The 18,462-nt window shown below is 45.1% G+C and overlaps 1 protein-coding gene across 2 annotated transcripts in view; it reads right to left on the reverse strand.

The window, feature by feature from the left end:
• Positions 1 to 18,462, reverse strand: part of dapk2b (death-associated protein kinase 2b) — a 154,450-nt gene that overhangs the window by 40,943 nt on the left and 95,045 nt on the right. For both annotated transcript variants that reach the window (XM_041178538.1, XM_041178537.1), the window contains exons 4-5: positions 2,824 to 2,962; positions 1,601 to 1,727 (exon numbers count right to left, since the gene is read on the reverse strand). In XM_041178538.1, the coding sequence (XP_041034472.1) occupies positions 1,601 to 1,727; positions 2,824 to 2,962 (266 nt within the window). The remainder of the gene's footprint in view (positions 1 to 1,600; positions 1,728 to 2,823; positions 2,963 to 18,462) is intronic.

Here is an 18,462-nt window from a genome sequence, read left to right on the forward strand (position 1 = left end):
GTATAGCCCACCGACATGATTTTGGAATTATTGGCCAACATGGCCAGAGCGCCTGCTCGCCACCTAATTAAGGATGGCAGGCAGGCTCTCGAAGGTGGAAGGCTAGGAGGAGGTCTCAGCACTGAAGGAGCTGCCAGGGAGAGAGAGAGTGCCTCAATTTCTTTTCCTTTCTGTCCCTCTTTCCTGTTTTTCTTCATTCTCCACACCCACCCCCCCTCCCCCACCACCAGCTCATTCATTTCAGCTGCAGTCTTCAACTGATTTTTTTCCTTCTAGTTTATGTTCCCCAATCCCTTCCACCTTCTCTCCTGTTCCTTCTTCCTTTGCCCCACTTACCTTTTCCCCAACCGTTTTCCCCACAGACACAGTCAGGAGCTTTGTTTCTCAATCCGAGTGGTGTCATCATTCCAGGTAACACAATGAAAACATAAGCACTTGAGAAGTAGGAGCAGGAGTAGGCCATTCAGCCCCTCAAGCTTGCTCCGCCTGTCAATGAGATCATCACTAATCTGATTGTGACCATAACTCTATTTTCCTGTCTGCAGCACCCATCCCCCAACCCCGACTCTCCCCCCACCCTTATCCTTGACTCCCTTGTCAATCAAAAACCTGCCGAACTCAGCCTTGAATATATTCAGTGACCAAGCATCCATTGCTCTCTGAAGGAGCGAATTCCAAAGACTAATGACTCTCAGAGAAGAAATTCCTCTTCTTTTCCTTCTTAAATGGGAGGGCCCTTATTTTGAAACTGTCCTCTAGTTCTCTGCTCCCCCACAAGGGCCTGTTTTATTTGCAGATAAATTTATACCTGTAGCAGTTTCACTTCCAGTTTGCACAGGAGCTAAGCATGAACAGCAGTCTCCACATCCATCGAATATGGTGGCTCTTCCTTGCTAAAAGTGATTTAGTTTGTGTTGCCATTCCTGTTGATTAGCTGGGTCTAAACCGAAGTTCGGCTGTCGACTTCATTGATCTTATTCTTATCTTGCTCTGGGTCTCACATTGTATTGGATTCTCAGGCAAATACTAAACAAAGCACACAGAGGGCTGTATGCAGCTCACAAGGTGCCTGGTACGCTTGGCACCATGCAAACTAAACAGCAAATCAAAATATTACCACTCAAAGTCAATATTATAGACACTGAGGGTGAAATTGGACAAGGGGTGGATGCAAAACGGACAGTACTGCACTGATTACCTGTTATAAGACAATATACAGTCAGCGTACCTGAATATCATTTGGGAGCATAATGGGGCGATTAATGTGATTCTGATTGTGAATATCAAAATGTGATTAATATCAGTAATGCGATTAATGTGATTAGTTAATATCAGTAATATGATTAAAATGACTAATGCGATTCTATCTGACCATGAATACCTGAATATCAGTTGGAATCATAATGGGCGATTAATGTGGCTCTATCCTAATTTCAGCCCATTGAGGTTCATCAAGGCCAATAAAATGCTGCAATAAAATTATTTTCTAACACCCTGCACCATTTAACTACGCATTATTCAACATTTCCTTCCATATATATTTCTATAAAAACCCAATCTTGAAAATGAAATAACAAATGTTGCAGTTTTAAATACCTACCAACAAATTCAGGAGTTCCGAATATGTTTTTAAACTCAACTCCAGCTTCAATTGTGTGAGCGAGGCCAAAGTCTATCAACTTGATGTGTGGCACAGGCATCTTATCGAGAAGCATAATGTTTTCTGGCTAAAAACATAATTCACAAGAAGAATATTTACAACAGCAAGGACAAAATGATGCTCAGCCTTCAGTTTTGGCAGTCAGTGAAGTATACCCACTCATCGAGGAGTTTAGCAAAGATTTGGAATTCCACTTTAGTGATAATAAACCACTCATACAGCAGAGTATCATGGCACAGTATGTCCATTAATACAATTCCTAGTGCACTTACTGATTAATTGTGCCTTACAGCTGTCTCAGGAACATTTAAAGTATTTTAAAGGAAAACCTTCCCGGAGTACATTCTTTCATTCATGGGCTTATTTGAAGGATAAAGGTTGCCCTGGATATGCGAAAAGCTCCCCATTTCATTTTGAATTGTGCCATGGATTATATATGGCCAGATGCAGCCTCAGTTTAACATCCCACCTAAGGGACAGAACAATTTTTTTTATTCGTTCATGGGATGTGGGCGTCGCTGACTAGGCCAGCATTTATTGCCCATCCCTAATTGCCCTTGTTTAGAAAGCATTTTAAGAGCCAATCACATTTTGCTGTGGGTCTTGAGACACATGTAGGCCAGACCAAGTAAGGACAGCAGATTTCTCTTTCCCTAAAGGACATTAGTGATAGGTTTTTATGAGAATCGGCAATGGTTTCGTGGTCATCATTAGACTTTCAATTCCAGATTTTTTTTATTGGATTCAAATATCACCACCTGCTGTGGTGGGATTTGAACCCAGATTCCAGAGCATTATTACCCTAAGTCTCTAGAATACCAGTCCAGTGACAATACCACTATGCCACCTACCTCCAACAGTGCAGCACTCCCTCAAAAGTACACTAAAGTCATGATTGTGTGTTCAGGTCCTGCAATGGGACTTGCACAACCTCCAGGTTCTTGAGGCAAGGGAGTGTACCACAAAGTTCCTCCAACTGTACTTTAAAAAGAAAACTGTTGATTGTATCCTCATTAGCACATTTCAACATGGCCAAAGCTGTGAGCTGTTACACAGTCTATACAGCGGGAGTAATATGAAATGGTGATACACCCCGAAAATAATAAAAGTATTTGGCTTATATTCCATGGAAGGCTAAAGCCGAATGAAAAAGAAACTCTTACCTTGAGATCAAAATGTGCAATGTTCTTGGAATGGAGGTAGTTCACACCATCAAGGATTTGTTTAATAAATGCTGTTGCTTCTTCTTCACTCAAAGATTCTTTCTGAGCCAGAAAGTCAAACAGCTCTCCTCCAGACACTCTGGAAAGAAGATAAATTTGTTTTAATTAAGGTGCGTCAAACTAACCAAGATGTCCATTGAGGCAAAGTTCAGCACTGAATTGTATGATGTGTTAAGTTGTTGTGCACTTGGCAACATCAATAGGTAATGCCTAAAACCGGTCATATTTCATACAATTCAACCAATCCCCAACTATGGCGTAAACTTCCTCCTTACATCTCTGCTCAAGGTAGAGCAACAGTCCCATAAATAGATAGACGCCAAGGAGCTGAAACCTGCATCTTTGTAAAGCACGTGGAATATTACTCCCTAACTATGCAATATTTCCTAGCAGAGACCGCGGGCATTATTTAATGCAGAAGAAGGAGGTCTTGCCCACTGTTTGGAGAGCTGGTGAGAGCCCTACGCCTCCTTCTCCGGGGAAGGTGCGCCAGTATTAAGTGCCTTTTATGGGGCTGGCCTTCCCCAGCCAAGGACGCCAGAGTGGGGAAATTCCCAACCCGCCCCTTCCCTCTCCCAACCCCACTCCCAAAAGAGCTCCAGCCAGTCAGAGGTTGGCAGCTCTCCACTGCAGGCAGCGCCACTGGCAGTGCAGTGGTAGCTGCTGGTAATGCACCCACCAGAGGTGCAGGATGAACAAGGGACACATGTCACATGAATGCGGGTGGGATGGGGATGCTGGAGGGGGGGTTAGTCGCAGGAGGGGGTGGGGGGAGGGATTTTGGAAAAAGGTAGGGGGATGGTTCTCAGCGGCCTTCCCATACCCAATACTGGTTCCCTTGATCAGGCACTCAGTCCCTTTAAATGAGAAACATCACCCCCCCACCCTCCACCCACTGCCCCTGTCGAGAATAGTGTTTGCTTTTCAGGCTTTGTGAGTGGCAGCTGGTGGCCCACAAATGAGTGAATACCAGCGTCACCTGGATGAAGCCCTTGTGAGCATTAATAGTCCACTTCAGGACCTCAATTAGCAGCAGGGCAGGCAGGCTGTCCATGGGTTTCAATTGGAAACGGGGAGGGCAGGCTGCCCATGGGTCTTCCCGCCTCAGACTTAAATCGGGGCAGGGCTGGGAAGTGGCGGAGTCCCTACCCAGCACCCTCCCGCCCAATTAAATGCTCCCCCACCTCTAAAGATAGATAGGCTCTTGATTGATAAGGGGATCAAAGGTTACGGGGAGAAGGCGGGAGAATGGGGTTGAGAAACTTATCAGCCATGATTGAATGGTGGAGCAGAATCGATGGGCCGAATAGCCTAATTTCTGCTCCTATGTCTTATGGTCAAACATGCTTGCCACAGGGCATTAAACTCCGCTCCACGTGGGATGTCCGCGCCATTCTCCATCCATTCCAAAAGGTTAGATAAATACCATCCTGTCAAACCATTGTGTTCAGGTTAAAACTAATGGCTGATCCACAAGGCTCACAATAGTAAAACACAGCAGGAAACTAACAGCACAAACCAATAAAGACCGAATTAATCCTCAAGAAGGTCTTTTTAGTATAGTTCCTCCGCAGCAATAATGCGCAAGGCTTTTGAAAGAAAAATATATTTTTAAACTCCCCATTGTGATGTTACATTGAGAGAAACTAAATTTCCATATGATTCTTCTGAAAGGCATTCAGAACACAATGATGTCCTCGCTATTTGTCTCAGTATAATAAAAATTGACGCATAATAAAAGAGTAGTGAATAAATCATGTTCAAGAGCACAATAGGACAGCCTGTTTATAGGATTTTTTTTCTGGGCAAACATTCACACCTCATCTATCTATCTATCCCTGGCTTGGCCATGTATGGTTTGTTTCGCATCAAAGGCGAAACTTCAACCTGCTGGTTAATTTACAGATAAAAAAGCAAAATACTACAGAGGCTGGAAATCTGAAATAAGAACAGGAAACCCTGAAAATACTCAGCAGGTCTGGCAACGTCTGTGGAGAGAGAAACCGAGTTGATGTTTCAGGCTCATCTACTCTTTTATGGGACGTGGGCATTGCCGGCAGGGCCAGCCTTTGTTGCCCCTCCCTAATTGCCCCTGAACTGAGTGATTTGCTGGGCCATTTCAGAGGGCAGTTAAGAGTCAACCACATTGCTGTGGGTCTAGAGTCACGTGTAAGTCAGACCAGGTACGAGCGGCAGATTTCCTTCCCTAAAAGGCCTGAGTGAACCGGATGGGTTTTTACGGCAATCGACGATAGTTTCATTGGGGTCACCATGACAGAGACAAGCTTCAATTCCAGGTTTTATTAGTCTGTGACCTATCATCAGAACTTTTTACAGTCTACATTTTTTTATTGACTCACCTTTGTGAAGTCAAGGCTTGACACACATACTTTGAAAAGAGAGCTCAAAATCTGACTGTATGGATGCCATTTATACAGTGTGCAACGTGGATTGAGCTGCATGGATCATCAAAAAGATGGGCTTGGTTTTGTCTGCAGTCACGGTGACCTTTTCTTCACAAAGGAAGAAAAATACTTGAGGAAAAATTTAGTTCTGTTTGTTTTGTTAACACGTTACCCAGGAACAAGAAGTGATGACACTGTTCGGCTTTACAAGGATGTGAACCCATTCCTCTTTAGCTGGAAAGTATGAAGGAGGATTCACTATTCATTGTCAAATGATACAAGAACATTCATTCCAATTCATTCTTTGACAGGAAATCGTTTTGGACAAGAGACCTTTTTCAAGAAGATGAGCAATTTTAAACGAGTTGCTTTTCAAACACAACACAGCATTGTGTATTGTAATTTCTCTTAGTGACTATGTGTGTTCTGAACCTTTGGCAGCTGTGTTTAATGTCACCAATGACTTTTGTTTATCCACTTTGGGAGCAGAAGCCCTGAGCCAATACTCCTGATAAAAAATGAGCTTCCCGCTTCTCTCTTGCAAACGTGCAATTTCTTTTATCTTCCTTTCTATTCTTGCTCTTACTTACATTTTATTCAGAACGCTCATTTGAACATGAATGCAGCCGAAGATAAACCCTTCGCTCTGTGAGCTGTTTCACCAACTCATTGGGGAAGGTCAAATCTAGACTATCACTAGTCTTTGATTTGAGGGATTAAGCTAAAAATTAATGGAACTTGGCTAAAAATTATAAATGGTAAGTTTTTCAATGGTAAAATTAATTAAAGGTCAACACCGCCTACCCCCCCCCCCCCCCCCACCACCCCCCCCCCCCCCCCCCCCCCCCCTCCCTCCGGCAACATCAAAGTTGTCTCAGCAAGGGGCATTAATTGCACCCAAAGTGATCACACTCTTTGGCCTAAAAATTACTTCAGAGATTTATTTTATTTTCATTAAGAACTCAAAGAACGTTATACATAGGACATTTACAAGTAGCCCCCAGCTCCATTACCCAGACAAAGCACCGAGGAAGTGGTTACGAATAAAACCTCCAGCAATCTTCAAAGTTAACCTTCCCGACAAGTGAACTAATGCTATGTCAGCTGATCTGGCAGTCCTGAGCCCCTTAGTTCCCCAGCTCCAACATCAGAGAGGCCCCCAGTGCCAACTCTCCCACAGCAGCATTTTTCCAGCTCTGACTGGAAACAGGAGTCTCCCAGCTGTGGAGACGTGTCCTAATGTTGAAGTGCCTTCACCTACAGGGTCCCAGCCGGGGCTCTGGAAATTCTGCCGCCCCCAGGAAGGTCGGTGGCCTTCTCTACCGGGAGGCCACCTTGGTACCCACCTGGTTAAATATGCTGGTCACATCGCAACTCGAAAGAAAGGCTGGTGTTCCAAAGTCAGTGGTCCCTTGCATCCAATGGAGAGGTAGTTGCTGAAAGCACTACCATCACGTGATACCATTCCCCTGATCCCCATTCTCTTTGAACCACAGGTCCGCGCTGGGAGTGGGAAATAGCTGAGTTCACCCATTTATCTGTCTGGAATGTCGGCATTGATTAAATTAAATTTCGTAGTGGATCCAGGCGTTAGAAACATTTAGTTCTGATCATGGAGAGGAGACAAGACTATCACGTGAGACGGCTAAACCAAGCCCAAGGTGGCAGCTAATGTTGTGTTTTAAGCCTACGGATGGTCAAGAGGTTTATTTAATTGGGAAAGGTCCCTTTTATCCCAGTTTGAACTCCAAAAAAGCAGGGTGCATATTTTACCAGATCTTTGGTTCTTCATGCTCCACTGCACCTCAGCCCTGGGGATAGTCTAACAGGGTCACGTGAAATATACCCATGCTTAATCAAGGCGGTCTCCCAGTAGAGCTGGCCACCAACCTTACTGGGGGCAGCAGAATTTCCAGAACCTTGGCTGGGAGCCTGAAAGGTGAAGGCACTCTGATTCAAGGTTAGGTGGGGAAGAAGGTTTTAGAAGGAGGCAAGGAGTTTGCGAAGAGTGTGGACAAGTTAAGTATTTGGATAGGAAGGCGACAAATGGGAATAATGTGGATTAATGTGAAATTATCCACTTTGCAAAGAATGGTAAAGCAGAATATTTTTCTTTTAGATCCTTTTCTTGTAGACGAATCACAGAGCGTTAACATGCAAAAGTGCAGCAAGCAATTGGGAAGGCAAGTGGTATGTTCGTCTTTATTTCAAGAGGGTTGGAGTATAAAAGTGAGGAAGTCTTTAGAAGAATGAGAGGTTTTCTCATTGAAATGTATAAAATTATTGGAAGATTAGTCAGGGTAGATGCTGAGTGGCTCTTTCCCCTCCCCCCGAACTGGAGAGCCTAGAATTAGGGGGTCACACTTTCAGGATAAGGGTCAGCCATTTGGGGCTGAGACAAGCAAAAACTTCACTATCAGTGTTGTGAATTTTTGGAATTCTCTAACCCAGATGACTGTGGATGTTCAACCAATTAGTATATTTAAGACTTGAATCAATAGATTTAAGGGAATCAAGCGATATTGGGGGTAGGGAGAGAAAGTGGAAAATCCGCTGTGATTGTGTAGAATGACAGGGCAGGCTCGAGGGACCGTATGGACTACTCCTGCTCCCATTTTTTATGTTCTTAAATCATATGTAGATTCTGTAATACAGGCGCTAGGTGGAATATTGTTGGAAATGTCATGTCACATCTGTTTTAGTAAATTCTTTAATGGGATGTGGGCATTGCTGGCTAGGCCAGCACTTATTGCCCTCAAGAATGTGGTGATGAGCTGCCTTCTTCAACTGCTGCAGTCCATATGGTGTAGGTGCACCCACAATGCTGTTAGGGAAGGAGTTCCAGGATTTTAACTCAATAACAGTGAAGGAATGGTGATACAATTCCAAGTCAGGATGATGAGTGGCTTGGAGGGGAACTTGCAGTTGGTGGTGTTCCCATGTGTCTGCTGCCCTTATCCTTCTAGGTGGTAGAGGTCATGGGTTTAGAAGGTGCTGTTGAAGAAACCTTGGTGAGTTGCTGCAGTGCATCTCGTAGATGGTACACACTGCTGCCACTTGTGCACTGGTGGTGGAGGGAGGGGACGTTTAAGGTGGTGAACAGAGTGCAGATCAAACATGTTACTTTGTCCTGGATGGTGTTAAGATTCTTGTTTTGTTGGAGCTGCACTCATCCTGGCAAGTGGAGAGTATTCTATCACATTCCTGACTTGTGCCTTGCAGATAGGGACAGGCTTTGGGGAGTCAGAAGGTGAGTTATTCGCCACAGGATTCCTAGCCTCTGACCTGCTCATGTAGCCACAGTATTTATATGGCTGGTCCGGTTTGGTTTCTGGTTAATGGTAACCCCCAGGATGTTGATAGAGGAGGTTTCGGTGATGGTAATGTCATTGAATGTCAAGGGGATGGTTAGCTTCTCTCTCGTTCGAGATTGTCATTGCCTGGCACTTGTGTGGCATGAATGTTACTTGCCAGTTATCAGCCCAAGCCTGGGTGCTGTCAGGTCTTGCTGCATATAGACACAGACTGCTTCGGTATCTGAGAAGTCATGAAAAGTGCTGAACTTTGTGCAATCATCAGTGAACATCCCCATGTCTGACCTAATTGTGAGGGAAGGTCATTGATGAAGCAGCTGAAGATGTTTGGGCTTAGAACACTACCCTGAGGAACTCCTGCAGCAATGTCCTGGGACTGAGATGATTGACCTACAACAACCACAATCTCCTTCCTTTGTGCTGGGTACAACTCCAACTAGTGGAGAGATTCCCCCCACTCCCCACCAACTTCCCATTGACTTCAATTTCCTGGGGCTTCTTGATGCCACATTTGGTCAAATGCTGCCTTGATGTCAAGGGCTGTGATTCTCACCTCACATTGAGTTCAGCTCTTATGTCCTAGTTTGGGCCATGGCGGTAATGGAGGCCAGGAGTTGAGTGGCCCAAACTGAACATCGGAGAGCAGGTTATTGCTGAGTAAGCACCGCTTAATAGCACTGTCACCTTCCATCACTGTGCTGGTGACCGAGAGTAGACTGATAGGGCGGTGATTGGCTGGGCTGGATCTGTCCTGCTTTTTGTGGACAGGACATACCTGGGCAATTTTTGTTTTGAGGAAGTTAAATTTACTTCACACAAAGTGAAATTCACTGCATTGACTTTCTGCTACTGATTAATTTTCACATTCATTAAAACTGGTTAGTACAGCAAGGATTGAATCACCTAATGGAGTGTTCATTCTTTCACCATCGAAGGCCACATCATCAGGGGAGGGCTGGTTCCAATGCCAGCAAGCGGAATAAAGTCACAAGGTGTCTGTTCAATCCCTGGGCAATGCTACATTCCAAATGCATTTATACAGACACACCAACATACAGCGGGAGAGGGTTTGGTTAAGCTAGTGGATTTTAGCACTAAGCACAAGAAATATTTCTAACACTTATCTCAAGTTCAAAACTGTCCTATCAGGCCCATAGACACCTGTGACAATAAATCCTCCTTCTTGTACTCACTAACCTATCAGCCACCCTCTGACACTTGTTTATCACAGAATCACACAGTGCACAAGAGGTCCTTCAGCCCATCGAGTTTGCACCGACACATGTTGGAATCCTGTCACAATGAAGCGCATGCTTTAGTCTGTAAGTAAGAGCAGCTGTTACTAATTGGAGAAAGGTTAGGGAATATTCTTAAGTGTATAAGACAGTGCGGGGGGGGGGGGGGAAGCGCGCAGCATGGGGAGGAAAAGGGAAGTCTGTGCCTATGTTCTGTGATTTTGTGAATAAACCTGGTGTTAAGGAAAAGACTGGCTCCAGATTGGTCCTTTACTCAATGTATGAGCAGTGACTCTAACTGACCTAAGCCAAGTGATCACTGGTGCCTTAGAGTTCACAGCCTCCCTGAGGGTACAGTGCACCCACTACTTCAAAGCAGCCCCAATACCTCCCCACCGTGCCAGTCTGGAAAACCCAAGAGGCAATTTTCAGGGCCAATATTACTGCCTCCTCTTCCACCAAGAAATTCAAGCCCAGAGAGATGTGGAGTAAACGTTGTTGGAGCTAAAAGCTCAGCATAAGACACTGGAGAGCAAACTGTGAACCCTGATAGAGGCCAGGGCTGAACACAACTTCCTGTTGTAAGGAGCAGCAGAAAGGCTGCTTTGAAACCCCAGAGTTAATTAGGGACAGAGGAGCAGGCCAGGAAAATTCCAAGCAACAACTGCAGGACAGGAGCATCAATTAGGAAAACAGAGATCAAATTCACCCCAAAATCAACTTCTTTGTCCAATTATACAAACTGAGTCCTACACCACCCACAGGAAACATCCCAACATTGCCAATCTTCCCCGCTACCAGCTCACCCAAAGAGAGATGCACACTTTCACAGAATGGTTGCTGCACAGAAGGAGGCCATTCAGCCCCTCATGCTAGCACTGGCTCTCTGAACAAGCAATTCACTGAGTGCCACTCCCCCACCTTCTCTCCATCGCCCTGCATGTTCTTCCTTTTCTGATAACAATCCAATTCCCTTTTGAATGCCTCAATTGAATCTTCCCCACCACACTCTCAGGCAGTGCATTCAAGGTCCCAGCTACTCAGTGCGTGAAAAAGTTTTTTCCTCATGCCTCCATTACTTCTTTTGCCAATTAACTGGAATCTGTGCCCTCTGCTTCTTGATCCAATCTCAATCCAAGTAATTGCAAATTTCAAAACCTCAATCTGGGAAACTCCCAGACTCTACAAAGACCTACTTCCTAAAATGGCTTCTCCTCCACATTACTGATGAGGTGTATGGCCCTCTCAATGCTTTACAGACAATCTCAAATGTGCTAACAGCTACCAGTGAAGTTACAATACAAGACTGCCTGCTCGCTAAATTCAAAAAGCAGTAAGCTATAGTCAGAACTAAACTGTTTCACTACCAGGGATTCAGAGCAAAACTCACTACCCTGGGCACATCCAGTTGTGAATGGTGATGGAGAATCCAAGAAAGCAATAGGTGGAAGAGCTTCCATGAACATCTCCATGGTGGATCCCAGCACACGAGTGTAAAGGTGAAGACTGAAGAATTTACAAGTGCTTACAGACAGAAGTGGCAGGTCAACGCTTCCACTTGGCCTCTTCCTGAGGTCTCCGTTGGTTCCATGCAGGAGATACCAGAGTTAAACAGGTTTGCAGGATTGGATTTTGCACTGTTTAGTATTTCTCAAGTTAATTCTGACTGACATATGCCCATTGGATGTGTTTCATCACTATGTTTATCATGGAGAAAGAGCAGCGAATGCAAAGTCTTTCAGTTAGTAGTGACAGTTTAGTTGTCTGTGTTCAGGGGGAGGGAATTGGGGAGCGGGATTAAGCAGTTAGAGACTCACATCTGTATGGGTTATTATCCAGAAGGGCTGAATGAGCAAGAGTAATATAAAACCAACCACATTGATTGAGCATTTGGTTGTCTGCCCAAAAGTCTCCTCAAGGTTCGCTGATATCTTTTCTCTGATAAAGCTCTCGAAAAGCATCTCGGAATGTTTCACAATGCAAAACGCGCAATATAAATGAAGCTTGTTGTTACACGTCACCTTAAACTTGTCGATCTCTGATTTATCCACCTAATGGGGCAATGGCCCTCAGAACATTAAATGTCCAGGGCCACAACACTCAAACAGGACTAAACAGTGAATATGAAACATAGTCATGGTTGGACTGAGCTTCCTGGACTTTCAGCACCAGGGCTATCATTACTTGGAGGATGCACGTGACACCGAGGCCACAAGTTGGATAAGTCCAAACAGCAACATGGGACATAACAACAGTTTTCACACTGAAAGTCACTTACACCACAAAGCAGCTTGGAACCTGGCAGGTAACTGAAACAGTACAAGCTATACACAGGAGCAGAAACCATACAGACACAATAAATACTCGCAGGCTAATAAAATTTAGCTAAGAGTTGTAAACCAAATCAAGTTTCACATTGGAACTTACAACATCATGTCAATTCTTCTAAGAGGTTTTGATTTGGTGATTGCTGTTTGGGTAGATCTATGTCATCACTGTAGTATGTATGTGTCATACCCGGCAACCAGAAACGTAAGCACTTACAAAACATCCCTGTGGAAGGTGATTACTGTGAAATAACTTCCTTCTTCTTAGGCAGTCCCTCAGGATCGAGGATGATTTGCTTCCACTCTGGTTCGATTGGTTCTGTGAGGGGGGCTAAGCGCGATGCGCGATCTGGTGACCCTGCCACATGTGGCGCAGCTGCTGCATGAAGGGTCGGGCAGACGAGCTGTTGGGGCGTTCCTGCGTTCCCTCCAAGGCCTCGTCTTCGCTCTGCACATTCCCGGGTGAATCCCCTCGCTATGTTCAGTGCCTTCCGAATGAGCCTTCTCCATTTTGATTAGTCACATGCCCGGGACTCCCACAAGTTGGCGGGTATGTTCAACCTCTTCGGGGATGCTCCGAGGATGTCCTCTAAAACATTTGCACACTCCTCCTGGGAGTCTCCTGCCGCAACCAGTTCCGAGTAGAACAGTTGTTTCGGGAATCTGGTGTCAGCCATACGAACAACATGTCATGCTCAGTGGAGCTGGTTTTGAGGGATTAGTGCCTCGATGCTGGGCAAGTTGGCTTGGGAAAGGGTGTTACTGTTGGACCACCTTTCTTGCCACCGGATTTGGAGGATCTTGCAAAGGCACCACTGGTGGTACTTTGCCAGTGCTTTGAGGTGTCTGCAGGGATAACTTCTGCCTCATAAACCACGACCTTAGTCTTGGGTTTGAGACCCTGGTCCTCAAATTCTCTTTTCCTCAGTAGGCTGAATGCTGAACTGGCTATATTGGAGGCAATGATGAATTTCATCACCTATGTCTGCCTTTGTCAAGAGGAAGATCTGTAAAGACGTGGAAGATTGTCCACATTTTTCAGGATCACTGTGGGATCCTGTGCTGTGGGGGCTGGTTGGAAGAGGACCTTCGTTTTCTGGATGTTTAGTGAAAAGCCCGAAGACACAAGCTTGTTTGGCCCCAGTCTTCTCTGAGATAGGGTCTGCCATGGCTCCACTGGCGAGGATTATGGCTTCCTTGTTATCGTGGAATAGACAGAGGACGGTGACGAGTTACTCAGGGCAGTGCAATTTGTAGAGGAGGACTCCATAAGCCTTCATGGTTGACAGGTTCGTGAGGTCGAGAAAGGCCACGTGCAGCGTTCCTCGCCCTTCTTTTCCAATTTGCCGCACAGTGAAGATCATATCTGTGATGCCTCTCGGTGGGCTAAAACCACACTGCAACTCTGGATTGAGTTTTTGGCCATTTGGGAGGAGATGATCGAGAAGGATCCTTGCAATGATCTTCCCTTCAACGAATGCAATGCTATTTACCAGGACCACGACTACGATTTTTGGCGGTCCAGTTTTAAATCCAGAGTTCTTCTCTAGTACAAATGTATTTAATAAGACCCATGAGCAGAAACAGTAAAGATACTTTAAAAGAAGAAAAATGATCAAAATGAACCCAGTGCTAGATAAAAACAAACTCTTTTGAAGCTCAGTTACAATCTTGTGTCGCTAGTTCCATTTACTGAGGTAACTATTCACAGGCAGATGGACAGCCAATAACCATTTACTCATGTCATGGAGCTGGGGTAGAAGGGGAACACATTCTACATTTAAACAACTACTTATCTCCTGGTCTAGTCATATGATATGGCCTCCTCTGTCTTTGGTCACAGTATTTGTGTCTTTTTTAACATCTTTCAGCTCTCCTTTGTACACATTGGTTACCAATATCTGACCTAACGCACTCAAGCTCAATGGTAAAATACAATGGAAAGTCTATATACGAACAGGTTTCTGAGAAAATGCGTTAACAGCTGTAATGCAATCTCTCTGCAATATCTCTCTCTCTCTTCTGATAGCCTCAGAAACCACAGAGGCTTCATTTTTTGCTGCGTTTGATGTTGTCAAACTCCTCAGCTGTGTTGCTGTATTGTAAACTGTTGCTCTGAAACAGATCACTTTATCCATGCCCACTGAGGAGCAGGACCTTCAGGAAGGGCTTCCGCCAGGTCTGCATTACTCACCTGTTATTTTTCAGGGAGAAGGCAGCAATGATCCAATATGCTTCCACTCTTAGGCAAAACATTACTCTGCATAATGAGCCTACTGCTATTGTTTAGGCTTTGAGGGCACTGGCCGGACTGTGAATCACTCTCATTGTACTTGTTTCAAATCCCACAATATGTTCTCTGTCCCAAACTCCGAGGCAATGCCAGCAAACTATCATCACTGTCACTTCTTGCTAAGCGGTGTTGATTCAACATAAGTTTCTCCAGCATAACATGTCATGTAAACACTGGGAACAAAAAGCCACTGGGTTTTATCCATTAATATGAAACGTGCCACAACGTCTCGCTTATAAGGGGTCACTCGTTTAAGATGGAATTGAGCAGAATTTTTTCTCCCAGAGGGCGGTGAGTCTTTGGAACTCTCTTCCTCAAAAGACAGAGGCAGCAAGGTCTTTGAATATTTTTAAGGCAGAGCTAGTAGATTCTTGATTAACAATTGGGGGGGGGTGAAAGGTTATTGGGGGCAGGCAGGAGGTTACAATCAGATCAGCCATGATCTTATTAAATGGCAGAACGTGCTCGAGGAACCAAGCGGCCTACTCCTGCTCCACATTCATATGTAAGAACATGCCGATTACACGTGTTTGAATATGTTTTTCAGTCCATTGTGGAGGAGTTTCACTTGGAGCTGGTGTGCTTGGTCACTGTCTTTGTCCCTTCCGACACGGCGTGCTGGGCCAGTTCCCTGGGCAGCAGCAGGCACACGGTGGTCTGGATCTCCCGGGAGCTGATGGTGCTGCGCTTGTTGTAACGGTTCAGGCGGGAAGCCTCACCCCGCAAAGCGCTCAGAAATATCGTTCACGAACGAGTTCATGACGCTCATGGCCTTGGAGGAGATGCTGGTGTCGGGGTGAACCTGCTTCGGGTTTGTAGATGTAGATGGAATGACTCTCCTTCCTCGGCCTTCACTGTTTCTTGCCATCCTTTGCTGCCGGTTTCTTTAAGGCTTTCTTGGCTCCTTTCTTGGGAGCTGGTTTCTTCTCATCAACCATCTTCAGTTTTGATGCACTTCCCACTCAAGTAGATAACAGGCATCATTAAGTCACAGTCATAGTTCAATAATCCTGCATCACTAGGCAGACACGATTTGACAAACAAGAAAAAGATCAGGCTGCTTTAGGTTGTCAATCTTCGCACTACAAGTCCCAACACAAACACTTCCCCCTCAGTATACAAGCCCAAAAATCAGCAGCAAACTACACAATTTACAGGGACCGAACTACTCTGAATAACACTTCCTGTTTACCAAGTCACTGAGGAAACCAATTGCCCTAATATAGATAACACAAATACTTTACCCACAAAATAGGCAGATAACTTTTCCAACAGGAGATAACACATTGATCTTTCTTAGTAACCGGCTATGCGTTAAAACTGGTAATTTTGTAGTTGGGTCAGAATGACACAAACCGTGGCTCTCTGCAGGGGACCTGCATTCCTAGAAGTACAGGACATTATAACCCTGATACTTTCACCTGGCTTCTCCACAAGGTCACGCTCCCTGCTGGGGCCACAGGTCTGGAATCTTCTATAGGATGTCCTGTTCCTCTGAGGAGATCGACTTAGAACGTAACATTCCATCTGTTTGTCTTCATAATGTTCTCCACTGAAGGAGATATACTTTCCATAGCTAGCAGGGCAGGTTAGACACAAGTGCTTTAAATTATAGACAACCCTGCTGTGATATCTCACCTTGATCTACCCCTTCTTGTTTCTCCTTTAAAACCCTCGTTCTGCTGTTTGCAACTCCCAAACCCCACCCAAAATTTCTCACCAGGATAGCCTCTCTCCTTTCCTCCCTCAGCCTCTCGACTCCACATCCTCAGTGATATCAGTCTGTCCTCACAAGCCCCTGCCCCATCTCCAAGCAACCCTTTCTTGCCGGGAAACTCTGTTACCTATTTTCTCCCCCCTTTTCTTTATATCCAAATTTCACCACAAGCTGAACATTCAACCTTCAAATCCTCTCCATCTGTAATGTTACCCACTTCCTTAATATCTTCTCCATCTGTAATGTTACCCACCTCCTTAATATCCTCTCCATCTGTAATATTAACACCTCTCTATCTGTAATATTACCAATCTTCTTCGTCTGTAATATTACCACCTCCCCAGCCTCGGATTATCTGCTGCTCAAATCTTGATAGTTTCCAGACTCGAGTATTCCAATGCTCCCCTCGAGGGCTCCCCATCCTTGAACCTCGAAAAAATGACAGCTCATCCAAAATTCTGCTTCCCGTATTCTATTCTGCGTCGAGTCCTATTCCCCTTGTCCTCACTGGCATAATCTGGCAACCCATTTGCCAAAAAAATCAACTTAAAAATCTCTCCTTTGTTGGCTTCTCATCCATTTTTGTCTGCCTAAGTATCTGTGTTTTTCTACGTTAAAGGTGCTATATCAATGCAAATTGTTGTATAAATATATTGTCAAGACGTTATGGCCAATATAATTTCAGTGCTTTCACAATATTCTTATCTGAGTGCAAGCGACAAACTCCAGGTTGCAGACTTATTCCGAATCTCCGCCCTTGGTGTGGTTACCACTCCCTCCCTCCCATTATCTTTTGTACCAAATAACACCATGTAATATTTGTACTATTAGCTGTACATTATACTCCTGAACCAGATGTATCACAAACAAGCCATTTCATCACCGAGGGTTGATGTTAGCAACACAGGTGAGGTAAATAATGACGCGCTTAAATCATTTACATTCAAACTGCACAGGTACAGGTTCCTCAACAGTACAGAGAATGTCGGCGTTGTCAGTCAGACACCAACTGAATCATATCTACAGAGCTGCAAGTTTCCACTCTTCTGCTTTCCTAGATTATTTTATTGTAGTCATGGGGCAACAGTTCAGCAAAATGTGTCAAACTCCTCAACATGCCTGGTGCCCATCCCATGCATTCCAATCAATGTTATTGTGGAACTCATAGTCAAGAGGTGTGAGTGCCCTCAGGTTTTATCTTCCTTCGAGAGAGATAACAGGCTCTCACCTCCTCCCCTGTAAACAAGCCCCTGTAAACAAGTAGGGGGTTGGTTAGCTCAGCTGGCTAGATAGCTGGTTTGTGTTTCCAGAGAAATGCCAACAGCGCAGGTTCAACACCTGGTACCGGCTGAGGTCATCGATCTCAACCTCTCTCCTCGCCTGAGGTGTGGTGACCCTCAAGTTAAACTCATTATCATTCGTGTCTCTCTAACGAGAGAGGGCAGACTATGATTTAACTATGCTAAAGTAGTGGTTGTCAAACACTTTGGAACATGAAATACATTACAGGAATGAAGCTGTAGAAGAACCAGAACTCAAACTTGCACTTTCCCATGACTTAGGTAAGGAACATATAGGGTGGTATTAAATGGAGGCGATGGGGATCTCACCCACTAGCTGGAGAGCTGGTGGGAGCCCCATATAAGGCCTACCATGTTAAGTGCCACTCAGGCACTTAACTGGACAGTGTGGGTCCTTCTCCAGGGCAGACGTTCCCTGCCCCCTACCCCCCCTTGCTGGGAGCTACTGGCCAATCAGAGGCAGGCAGCAGCATGGGTAAGCTGGTGGCTGCCATTAGTACAACACCCACTCAAGGTCTATCATCACTGGATCCCAGGCCACAGGTGAGTGATGGTGGGAAGTGTCGTCGTGGGGGACGGTGAAGGAGGGCTCGGCCCCCAGCCTTCCCGTCACGGACTTAATTGGAATGGAGGTAGGAAGGTGTGGAGGCTCCTCCCGCCACTCTACCCCCCTCCAAACTCGCCTTGGGGGAGGGCACTAAATTCCACCCACAGGATCAGACAGCGCAACCCATCATGCCTGATCTGGCTCTTTGAAAGTGCTACCCAATTAGTCCCGTAATCCTGCTTTGCAAAGTATCCGTTCCAAGTATATATCAAATTCCCCTTTGAAAGTTACTATTGAATCTGCTTCCACCACCCTTCCTTAGAGTGATCACAGGTATGTCCCATCACTCAACAATACAGCACATTAGTGCTGTTTCCTCTGAGCTGTATTACCAGGCAACGGTTACTCAAAGAATGAGAATTTAAGCCAAGGCACAATAA

Source organism: Carcharodon carcharias, chromosome 32 (assembly GCF_017639515.1).
Source record: "Carcharodon carcharias isolate sCarCar2 chromosome 32, sCarCar2.pri, whole genome shotgun sequence".
NCBI lineage: Eukaryota > Metazoa > Chordata > Chondrichthyes > Lamniformes > Lamnidae > Carcharodon > Carcharodon carcharias.